Source organism: Phyllostomus hastatus, unplaced genomic scaffold, assembly GCF_019186645.2.
Source record: "Phyllostomus hastatus isolate PE091 unplaced genomic scaffold, TTU_PhHast_1.1 phas_contig_17, whole genome shotgun sequence".
Classification (NCBI taxonomy): domain Eukaryota; kingdom Metazoa; phylum Chordata; class Mammalia; order Chiroptera; family Phyllostomidae; genus Phyllostomus; species Phyllostomus hastatus.
Genome location: NW_025333664.1, coordinates 24,364,995 through 24,377,541, shown reverse-complemented (window position 1 = coordinate 24,377,541; position 12,547 = coordinate 24,364,995). Strand labels below are relative to the sequence as shown.

At 41.1% G+C, this 12,547-nt stretch overlaps 1 protein-coding gene across 3 annotated transcripts in view; it reads right to left on the bottom strand.

The window, feature by feature from the left end:
* The window catches only part of ATRN (attractin), a 165,368-nt gene that overhangs the window by 87,763 nt on the left and 65,058 nt on the right, over positions 1-12,547 (bottom strand). For all 3 annotated transcript variants that reach the window (XM_045833471.1, XM_045833472.1, XM_045833473.1), the window contains 4 exons: positions 12,232-12,313; positions 3,746-3,966; positions 1,202-1,323; positions 184-322 (listed from right to left, as the gene is read on the bottom strand). In XM_045833471.1, coding sequence (XP_045689427.1) covers positions 184-322; positions 1,202-1,323; positions 3,746-3,966; positions 12,232-12,313 — 564 coding nt within the window. The remainder of the gene's footprint in view (positions 1-183; positions 323-1,201; positions 1,324-3,745; positions 3,967-12,231; positions 12,314-12,547) is intronic.

Here is a 12,547-nt window from a genome sequence, read left to right as displayed (position 1 = left end):
GAGCATACTTCAGAACTATATTTTTGTTTAAAAATATCACCACCACAACAGTGGTATGGGAGATGAGTGGGTGAAATGAGTTTGCCCACCGTTGCTGGTTCGACCAAGATTGCACAGTATGGGAGGCATGAGTGCAAAGGCTCCGGACCTACGCACACCCCAAGGCACTGCTGTAAAGCTTACCGGGCAGGGCGATGCACTCCTGATTCCGGGGCTCCCACTGGCAGCTCGGGTCCAGGGCGCAGCTCCTGCAGCTGGTCTTCTTATTACAGTGGTACGCAGGGTTGTCCTTGGGGCAGTTCTCGTACCTGGAAATGGAGACCTAGAGCACAGCGGACAACAGCTTTTCTCATATCCACAGAGAGAACTCATGGTGAGGACAAACAGGACACTAAAAACTGAATTAAAGCAGCAAACTGCAAATACATAAATGAATAGGACGCATATGACGCTGCGCTGCAGTGAAACACTTTAGTGAAAGGTTCTGCTCAAGGACATGCCTTTAGCCAGCAAGGAAGCAAGACACTCCTAAATACTATGCCACAACCTGCTCATCTGTAAAATGGCAACATTGAACGTAATGCTTTTCAAATGCCTCCCAAACAGGCTAAAAGCTTCATATTTGACAGACTGCTTCATAGATTGACAAAGAATGTCTCATATAAACTGTCAAAAACTAAAAGCTGAGTCATCATCTTTGTTACCTTATAACCTAAATAAACAATTACAAATGGTGAACTTTACAGGTAATTACGCTAAGCCAAGATATAACATAAGACAAAGAGATTTATTTCCGCAACTCAATGTGTAGCAGCCACACTGAATTGTGGAAATAAATCTCAAGTTTTAGTCTCAAGCTTTAACATGCTTCTAAAACCTTGCACAGGTAGGGCTCACCAAGCCTTACACCAAGGCTCCAGTGTTTAGCCACAGCCATGTTAGGGAGTGAGGGTCACTCAAAACACTAGCCCTTCTATCCAAAACAACACATGTCAATTCTGTGACAAGGACCTTTGTTATATGAAAATGCACAGAGCATCCCTTCCCAAAAGAAAATCTGAGCAATAATAAAATCCAAATCTACACTGAAGGTTTTACAAATAACTCTGGACCAGTATTTACAACACACACATTACAATCTACACATTATCCCACTCTGGATTGTTCCATCCTCTGAAATCCTTCAGAAGCGGCCCCTGACCTGGCCTTCCGTGCAGCTGTGGTTCCTAGGGACACAATAGTCGTTGCACCAGTGGCAGTCATTGGTGTTGGCTGTGCAGCTGTAACAATCCGTGTGCTGGTCACATCTGTCATGGTCAAGAGCTACAAAGAGAAGAAAAACTCATCAATCGGGACAGTTTCTCATCAGAAAAGTCACAGGACATTACAATTGCTGTTGAGCACAATGAGACTCAAGTAAAAAAAAAGTAACAATGGTTGGGAAGTAAAACAAGGAGCTCAACTGGTAGGAAAATACATCGGTGAAGTCGTGTTAAAATAAAATAGATTTAGAAATCAGTAAACAATCTGAAAAAACAGTTTTGCATCCACTCCCTCCCTATAAAAGTACACAGAAAGTGAACAACAGAGACTAATTTAATTCAACAACAGCAAGATAAGAGCTCTGGTTCTTTAAATGCTTTTCTTTCCAAGGAAAAAAAACAACTACCAACAGAATGAACACCAGGAGCTTCCTGAGGAGCCAAAGTAAGGTAGGAGAGCAAGCCATTCCTCCCAGCTATAAACACAAGACTGATCTGGACACAGGAAGAAGGCAGCAAGCACCACAGAACCCCAAAGGAGGCAGTAGGCTAAGCTGCATTTTGTACGGCATATATGTAAATCCAAAGATGTAAGTTTGAGAATTTCTAGGCTACTACACAGACCTGCTGCATCTCCCATTGACCCCAGACAGGTCAAGGTTAGCAACAAAAGAGAAGCTGCACAACTATATTGCCTCATCTGCTGAATCACTTGTGGACATGGCACATGATGACATCCATGGATAAGAAAGAGTAGGGCCATCTTCACAAAGACTCCAGCACCCTGCTCCTTGGCTTGTTCTTCCTGCCCTGGTCAGCACCCCAAGGACTGAGCCCAAACAGAAGGCAGAGTAAACCAGGGAGGCAACACTTGAGATGAGTTCATATAAAATGGGTTCATAATGAACCACCTAAGCTAAGAGAACATTATATCCTGTAAACTTGCACATTTAACTTGAACTTTAAAAAATTTGGTTAAACTCTGGCCGGTGTGGCTCAGTGGACTGAGCATTGGCCTGCTGACCAAAAAGCTGCTGGTTTGATTCCCAGTCAGGGCACATGCCCAGGTTGCGAGCCAAATCCCCAATCGGGGGCATGTGAGAGGCAACCAATCAATGTATTTCTCACGCACTGGTGTTTCTCTCCCTCTTTCTCCCTCCCCTCTCTCTAAAAGTAAATAAATAAAATATTTTCTAAAATTTGGTTAAAAAATTACTATGTCACTGATTTTATCCTTTTTAGGAGACAGGGACTAAACCTTCCAGGTTCTGGCCATCTCAGTTCTCCAGCACTCGCCAGCTCACCAGTGAACCTAGAAGGCTGTCTGGGTGTCCTCACTGAGGATTTATGTTCAGTTGAAGAGTGAAAGCTGCCTCTGTCCACCATAACTGTCATGATAACTGGTGCACCAGCCCTAATAGCTACAAAATTCAGTCAACATATTTAAGTTAATTGAAGTGAAAAAAATATTCTACAGAGACATTTTTCTTACTCTTTTTAAATTTTTAATTATTGACTTTTAGAGAGAGAAGATGGGAGGGAGAAAGAGAGAAACATCAATTTGTTGTTCACTTATTTATGCATTCATTGGTTGCTTCTTGTATGTGCTCTGACTGGGGATCAAACCCACAACCTTGGAATATCGGGAAGATGCTCTAACCAACTGAGCTACACAGCCAGGGCACATTTTTCTTACTCTTAATGGAATTTCTCACGTATTATTTTGCATTGTGCTAAATGTCAGAGCATAAGGGTAAGAAGCTAAGTAGGCAAGAAGAAAGCTTGGAAAGCACAAGAGGTAGTTTTAGAAGCAGGGTTCACTATGCATCCTCAGCAACTATCTATCTTACTATCACTGCTGTGCTGAACTAGAAAAGCTAGAAAAGAATTGTACTTTGCAAAGACAGCAGCAACTTTACCTCTATCCATGAGAACAATCGACCCCAACACAGCTGTTTTGGTTGGCCCTCTTCTTCTCACCCTTAACATTAGCACTGCATAAGGCAAAGTGGTAGCCACTAGCCACATGGAGTTTTTAATTTAAATTAATTAAAGTAAAAAACTCAGTTCTTCAGTCACACCAGTCTCATTTCAAGTGCTTTATAGCCACATGTGATTAGGAGCTACCATATTGTGACAGAGCAGATATACAATACTGCCATCAACACACACAAAAATCACTGGATTGCATTTCCTCATACAAAATGCAGCCACGTTCTGGAGCTGATATACAAAGTCTAAGCCACGCTCAGGAGGTTTACGTCTCTATGATTTGCAGACAACTTGCTGGAGCTGTAGGGCATGTTCCCACCCATTGCAAAGATGTTTACAAACCAATCTCCCATAGAACCTTTGTGTAAGTTATTACTGAATACTTTTGGATGATAACATGAACCTAAAAAAGTATACATATGCTAAGTGCCTTCATAATTTAGACAAAATGAGATTTCAAGTTAATTATATTTTAAGAGAAAAAAACATACTTCTTTTGGAAAAACATTCTGATTTTAACTTTTCTTCTGGTACTTCTGTTGCCAGCTCCCAGGAGATACACTGAGATGACCCTGCATCCCACACACATCGGATGCCAGGCCCTGCTGCTACACAGGCAGCTTCACTCTGGTGTGCTTCACACCGTTCTGAGGTAAATACCAGGACATCACTGAGGAGGAGACTGTTGAATCCACCAAACACATACATGGAGCTAAAAGATAAAAAAAGAGAGAGAGTTTAGTGGAAATATAAAAACAAAGGCATGATACACTGTTTGAAATCTTCAAACAAATATTACATATCAAAAGTCCTGTGAGAAATTCTTTTCCAGGGTCTCAGAAAACCATCTTATACCCTTCATCCCAAATTCTAATGTATCATGCTGATCTTTCCAACCTGGATAATTCCAATAATATGCATACTCTTTACAGAACATATATTAAAAAGTTCTTAGGATAACAAAGTGGCTTTTAAACATGATTCCCTGCAGTATTTTAGCAGCAGGGTAAGTAAACATATTTTAAAACTAAACACATAGGACTTCAGCCAAGATGGAGGCATAGGTAGATACACTTTGCCTCCTTGCACAAGCAAAAGAAGGACAACAACAAATTTAAAAACAAAAAATAACCAGAACTGTCAGAAAATTGAACTGTATGGAAGTCTGACAACCAAGAAGTTAAAGAAGAAACACTCATTCAGACTGGTAGGATGAATAGACACAGGCAGCTAGGGTGGAGAGAGCAGCTGGAGGACCAGGGCAGGCAAAGCGCACTGGACAGTCCACATTTGCATGCAAATAAACCAGGAGGAACAACTGGGGAACATGCAACCCAGGGTCCGGTGTGGAGAAATAAAGCTTCAAAACCTCTGACTTAAAAAAACCTGTGGGGGTTGCTCAGCAATCCTAGAATGTACACAAACCCACCCACCTAGGAATCAGCACCAGAATGACCCAATTTGCTTGTGGGTAGTGGATAAAGTGACTGAAAGGCAACCAAAAGCTGAGTAAGCAGCATTGTTTCCTCTCTGACCCTTCTCCCACATACAGCACCACAATGCAGCATCCTGGATTGCCCCACCCTGGTGAATACCTAAGGCTCCACTCTTTACAACATTAACAGCTGCACCCAAAAAAATATGGCCCAAATGAAAGAACAGATCAAAACTCCAAAAACAAAATTAAGTGATGAAGAGATAGTCAACCGACAAAATGCACAGTTCAAAACACTAGTAATCAGGATGCTCACAGAAATGGTGGAGTATGACTGCAAAACATAGGAAAATGGGAAGGCTCTGCACAGCGAAATAAAGCAAAATACACAAGGAATCACGAGTGAAGGGAAGGAAACTGAGACTCAAATCAAAAGTCTGGAGCAGAAGGAAGAAATAAACATTCATCTGCAACAGAATGAAGAAACAAGAATTTAAAAAATGAGGAGAGGAACTTCGGGCCAAGATGGAGGCAATGGTAGACACACTGTGCCTCCTTGCACAACCAAAAGAAGAACGACAACAATTTAAAAACAAAAAGCCACCAGAACTGGCAGAAAATCAAACTGTATGAAAGTCCGACAACCAAGGAATTAAAGAAGACATATTTATCCAGACCAGTAGGAGGGGTGTAGTTGGGCAGCCGGAGGGGAGTGCACTAGCAGCAAGGTGGGGCTAGCAGACCAGGGCGCACAAGGCGGCAGCTGGTGGACCCAGTGAGGCGGTGGAGTGTGGAACAGATTTGCAAGGCTGCAGCTGGCCAGCAAGGCAGCGGTGGACTGGGCGGTCCCACATTCAAGTGCAGATTAACCAGGTGAAACAAAGGGGGAACGGGAACTCCCAGCCTCACAGGAGAGTTTGTTGGAGAGACCCACAGGGTCCTAGAATGTACACAAGCCCACCCACCCAGGAATCAGCACCAGAAAGACCCAGTTTGCTTGTGGGAAGCAGCAAAGGGGACTGAAATCTGACAGAGAGCACAGCAAATGCCATTGTTCCCTCTTGGACCCCTGCCCCACATACAGCATCACAACCCAGCGAGGCAGGTTACCTTACCCTGGTGAACACCTAAGGCTCTGCCCCTCACTATGTAACAGGTGCAACAAGACAAAAAAAAATGGCCCAAATGAAAGAACAGGTCAAAGCTCCAGAAAAAATACAACAAAGCAATGAAGAGATTGCCAACCTATCAGATGCACAGTTCAAAATAATGGTAATCAGGATGCTCACAGAATTGGTTGAATTTGCTCACAAATTAGATGAAAAAATGAAGGCTCTGCTAGGTGAAATAAAGGAAAATGTACAGAGAATCAATAGTGATGGGAAGGAAACTGGGACTCAAATCAAGAGTGCAGACCAGAAGGAAGAAAGAAACATCCAATCAGAAAAGAATGAAGAAATAAGAATTCAAAAAAATGAGGAGATGCTTAGGAACCTCCAGGACATCTTTAAATGTTCCAACATCTGAGGTATAGGGGTACCAGAAGGAGAAGAGGAAGAGCAACAAGTGAAAAATTATGTAAACAAATAGTAAAGGAGATCCTCCCCAGTCTGGAAAGGAAATAGACTTCCAAAAAATCCAGGAAGCTCAGAGAGTCCCAAAGAAGTTGAACCCAAGGAGGAACACACCAAGGCACATCATAATTACATTAGCCAAGGTAAAAATGAAGTAGAGAATCCTAGAAGCAGCAAGAGATAAGGGGACAGTAACCTACAAAGGAGTTCCCATCAGACTGTCAGCTGATTTCTCAAAAGAGACCTTACAGGCAAGAAGGGGCTGGAAAGAAGTATTCGAAGTCATGAAAGGCAAGGACCTACTTCCAAAATTGCTCTATCCAGCAAAGCTTTCATTTAGAATGGAAGGGCAGATAAAGTGCTTCTCAGATAAGGTCAAGTTAAAGGAGTTCATCACCACCAAGCCTTTATTATATGAAATGTTAAAGGGATTTATCTAAGAAAAAGAAGATTAAAAATGTGAACAGTAAAATAACAAACTCACAACTACTAACAACTGAACCTAAAAAGAAAATAAAAACAAAAACAAACTAAGCAAACAACTAGAACGGGAACAAAAAAATCACAGAAATGGAGATCATTTGGAGGGTTATCAGCGGAGAGGGGGTGGTGGGAGAATAGGGGAAAAGGTACACGGAATAAGCAGCATAAAGGGTAGGTAAAAAATAGAGGGAGGTTAAGAATAGTATGGGAAATGGAGAAGCCAAAGAACTTACATGTACGACCCATGAACATGAACTAAGGTGGGGGGAATGCTGATGGGCACGGGGGTGGAGGGAAATAAAGGGGAGAAAAAAATGGGACAACTATAATAGCATAATCAATAAAATATACTTAAAAATAAAATAAAATTAAACACGTAATTCTAAATCTGCATATTCTTAAATATTAAAAATAAATGTATAATTTTAAAAGCATAGATAAAGTCTCCCTACTTAAAACTGTGTAATGAGTATAAATCAATAAGAAACAGATAGAAGTGCACATGAATATTTAGTACACAGTAAAAGTGGCATCTTAAATTAGTGCATAAGAGATGGACTTTCTAGCAAATGATATGGAGATAATAAAATAAACATGGGAAAAGATAAAATTGAGTCCATTTCTCCACACCAAAATAAATTCCAAATGGATCAAAGAACCACTTGAAGAAAAAATGAAGCCACACGTGCACTAGAAGAAAACATGGGTGAGCTACTCTCTCACCTGGAAAGGCTGTGCCACTAGGCCCTACGGAACACCTACTACACAAGGCACTCTACCAAGTCTGGAAGACCCAGCAGCACCACCTAATACACAGAAACACAGGGAAGCAACCAAGAAGTGGAGAAAAAGAAACAGGTCCCAAATGAAAGAAATCTCCAGAAAAAGAACTAAATAAAATGGATGCAAGCAAACTACCAGATAGAGTTCAAAGCAATGGTTATAAGGATGCTCAAGGAACTTAGTGAGAACTTCCACAACCTGAAAAAGGGCGAAGGAAACATAACAAAGAACCAGTCATAAATGGAGGATACACTAACTGAGAGGAAGAATAACTTTCAGGGAGTCTTCAGATGAAGATGAAGCTGAGAATCAAATTAGTGATTTAGAATATAAGGAAGCAGGGACTTTCAGCAAGATGGAGGAATAGGTGGACGCACCGTACCTCCTCGCACAACCAAGATTAGAACAACAATAATTTACAGATAGAATAACACTCAGAACTGATAGAGGATTTATCTGAATGGAAGTCAGACAGCCAAGAAGTTGAAGTAGACCCGTACATCCAGACTGGTAGGAGACGACGAGCTGGGCAGGCGCGGGGCTGGCGCAGGTCGGCGGCACGGGGAGGTCGGGAAAAATTAGGCGCGAAATCGGCGCGACAGCCATCCGGGGCACAAGAACGCAACGGTGATCCCTGAGTACGCAAGCTGTGGCTGGCGGACCCAGTGAGGCAGCGATTGTGGACCAGGGCAGAGCTCGCAGCCCAGGATCCCAGAGAAGGGTCTGAGCCCAGGAGAACGGAACTACTGCCATTGTTCCCTCCCGTCCCCGCTCCCGCCCCGACCCCCACATATAACGTCACAATCTAGCCAGTGGGGTGCCCAGCCCCGGTGAACACCTAAGGCTCCGCCCCCCCACCGTAACAAGAGCAACCAGACCGAAAAAAAAAAAAAAAAAAGGAGAGACAGGGAAAGACGTAAGACATGTTTCCAACAGAACAGATCAGTCCCCCAGGTCTCATTCTTTTGAGCGACCAAGAAATAGCCAATCTATCAGATGCACAGTTCAAAACACTGGTGATCAGAAAGCTCACGGAATTGGTTGATTTTGGGCGCAATTTAGATGAAAGGATGCAGGTTACCATAAAAGAGATGCAGGAAGATACGCGGAGGAGAGCCAATAGTGAAAGGAAGGAATCTGAGTCTCAAAACAATACAGTGGACCAGAAGGAAGATAGAATCAACCAAGCAGGAAAGCATGATGAAATAAGAATTCAAAAAATCGAGGAAAAGCTTAAGAGCATCCAGGACACCTTTAAACATTCCAACATCTAAATTATAGGGGTACCAGAAAGGGAAGGGGAAAAGCAACAAATTGAGCATGTATTTGAACAAATAATAAAGGAGAACTTCCCCAATCTGGCAAAGGGAACAGTCTTCCAAGAAATCCAAGAAGCTCAGAGAGCCCCAAAGAAGTTGAACCCAAGAAGAAACACACCAAGGCACATCATAATTACATTAGCCAAGGTAAAAACGAAGGAAAGAATCCTAGAAGCAGCAAGAGATAAGGGGACAGTAACCTACAAAGGAGTTCCCATCAGACTGTCAACTGATTTCTCCAAAGAGACCTTACAGGCAAGAAGGGGATGGAAAGAAATATTCCAAGTCATGAAAGACAAGGACCTACATCCCAGATTGCTCTATCCAGCAAAGCTTTCATTTAGAATGGAAGGGAAAATAAAGTGCTTTTCAGATAAGGTCAAGTTAAAGGAGTTCATCATCACCAAGCCCTTATTTTATGAAATGCTAAAGGGACTTATCTAAGAAAAGAAGATAAAGAAAAGACATGTATAGTAAAAGGACAGCAAACTCACAATTATTAACAACCACACCTAAAGCAAAGCCAAAAGAAACTAAGTAAACAACTAGAACAGGAACAGAACCACAGAAATGGAGGGCACATGGAGGGCTAGCAGCAGGGGGGGGGGTGGGAGGAGGAGAGGGGGGAAAAGGTATAGAGAATAAGTAGCATAGAATGTAGGCTGAAAATAGATAGGGGGAGGGCAAGAATAGTACGGGAAATGTAGAAGCTAAAGAACTCATAAGTATGACACATGGACATGAACTAAAGGGGGGGAATGTGGGTGGGAGAGGGGGTACAGGGTGGAGGGGAGAGAAGGGGGGAAATGGGACAACTGTAATAGCATAATCAATGAAATATATTTAAAAAAAATTTTTTTAATTAAAATGCCAAAAAAAAAAAAAAGAATATAAGGAAGCAAAAAATACCCAATCAGAATAGCAAAAAGATAAATGATCCCAACCTCCCCCAAATGAACGTAACGTAAGAAGCCTCTGGGAAACTTCAAGTGTACCAACATTCTCATCATGGGGTTTCCAGAAAGAGAAGGGAGTTAGAAAGTGAAAACCTTTTTGAAAAAGTGATAGAAAACTTCTCTAACCAGGTGAAGGAAGTAGACATACAAGTCCAGGAAGTGCACAGAATCTTAAACCAAGAAGAACCCAAAAAGACCTACACCAAGACATATTATAATTAAAATGAAGAGAGTTAATGACAAAGAGATAATGTTAAAAGAAGCAAGAGAAAAGCAGCTACTTACCTGCAAGGGAGCTCCCATACAACTATCAGCTCTCATTTCTCAACAGAAACTTTGCAGGCCAGAAGAATGGCAAGAAATATTCAAATTGATAAAAAGCAAGAACCTACAACCAAGATTACTCTACCAGGCAAAGTTGTCATTCAGTACATACAAGGTCTTTCCAGAAGGTATCCAGCCATGTAATATGAAAATAGAGACTTTTATTGAGGATACAAGATACAAGAAACATTGTACACAGGACAGTGATGCCTCAGTCCCCTCCAAAGTAGGAACCTTGGGACCTCACACAGTTCTCCCAATTGCCATCAGCAGCCCCATCGCTGCATTTTCCTGAATCTCATCACTGGTCTGAAATCTCTTCCCTTTCGAAGTTGAATTTAGTTTTGGAAACAGCCAGAAGTTACAGGGCACCAAATGTGGGCTATAGGAGGGCTGAGTCACTTGGGTGGATTTGATGTTTCACAAAAAAAAATTGCACAATGATGCATAAGCAAGCACATTATCCTGATCAAGCTGCCAATCACCAGATGCCCATAGCTGTGGCCTTCTGAATCATCCAAATAGTTTCCATGGAAGAATGTTCAACCTTAATGCAAAAGTTGATGTAGATTCATTGCTCTATTCGCTCAGTCATTTTGAGTGCAATAGCCACACAGTACACATGCTCACTCAACAGCATCTACTTTTACCCTCTGACTAGTATAGTGAGGTTGTTATTTTTCACACATGCACATTCCAGTCCACCTTCCTTGGCTGCCAGGTTACATCAATATGGTGCAAACTGTTCTCGTTATATTAACAATGGCTGCATGTTTTCCAGACAGACCTCATATAAAGAACTTCCCAGACAAGAAAAAGCTAATGGAGTTCATTACCACCAAACCAGTATTATATGAAATGTTAAAGGGTCTTCTTTAAGAAGAAAAAAGGAGATAAAAAATATGAACAATAAAATGGCAATAAGTACACATCTACCAACAACTGAATCTAGTAAACCAAAACAAACAAACAAATAAATAAATAAGCAAAACAGAAACAGACTCACAGGTATGGAGTATGTTTTGATGGTTGCAAGATGAGAGGGGTGTTGGGGGGATGGGTGAAAAAGGTGAAGGGATTAAGAAGTACAAATTGGTTGTTAAAGAAGTCATAGGGATGTAAAGTACAGCACAGGGAATAAAGTCAGTAATATTCTAGTAACTATGTATGGTGTCAGATGGGCACAAGATTTATTGGGATGATCACTTAGTAGGTTATAAAATGTCTAATCACTGAGGTATGCACCTGAAACTAATATACTATTATATGTCAACTGTAATTAAAAAATAAAAAATTATTTAAAAAATAATAATGAGGAAAGGAGAAAAAATTTATGAGGCAACTGGGAAATTCGAACACTGAACACTGAGTGATATTAAATTACTATTCATTTTTTAAAGTGTGATAATTGTATTGTGGTTGTATTTTTTTAAAGTGAAGAAGAAACAGTAATAACAGCAGAAACAAAAATGAGAAAAATTAGTAACATGATTAGGCTGTTTAACAAATCAAAAATCTTTAAAGCACACTGTAAGAAACAGATGTGCCCTTACATGAACAAGCCTTCTCCAGGGGCAGACTGATGTCAGGCAGGGCCAGGCATTTCTGAGCAATGCAATGCAGACTCTAGACTACCAAAGACTGTAAACTTGTTCTATACGAAGCTTCACAATCTCCCCATCTGTGTTCCCCTACCTTATCCCCAATCTGACGTGCCCTCTCTCCTTTTTCAAATCTCCTTACCACTCAGACCTAAGTACCGCAAACAACAGCAAATGACAGAGGGCATAAGACAGTAATTGCACATAACTTTCATGGTCTGATGCATTCAGACAATAAGGAGCATAATATACTCCTGCATGCAAATGGAAAACACATCAACAAACATGGCACTAAAATTCATTCAAATGAACATCAAATATTTTAAATATATATCAGGAAATTCATACTTAATGTAATTCTGTGAAAAACTAATAGGTCCTATTAAATAGGATGAGAAAATCCTGCAAATAATATGTAAGTCCAATCTCACTTTTTCATATTTTACTTCATTTTCATTTTAAACACAAGAGAAAAGGAGCAAGCACATTCTTTCCCAGTTACCTGTTGTATAAGACTGCTGAGTGGCCAAATCTGTTGACGTGGTGGAGACCAGGTCTGGGAAGCACTGACCAGCGGTCACAAGCTAGGAGCAAGAAAAACACACTTCAGATGAGACTGCCTTCATCATCAATAGGAACTAGCATTTTTTTTAAAGGAGACTGCAACAGACACAACCTCATAAAATGTACCTCTCACTTTTTCTCAGTCACACCATCATTTCTGAGGTAAAATGCTGCAGCAGAACAGCAGGGCATGTAAGAAAGGCAGGGCCACATGCCAATTCTAATTAGTGAATTATAATTCCTTCTAATTAGTG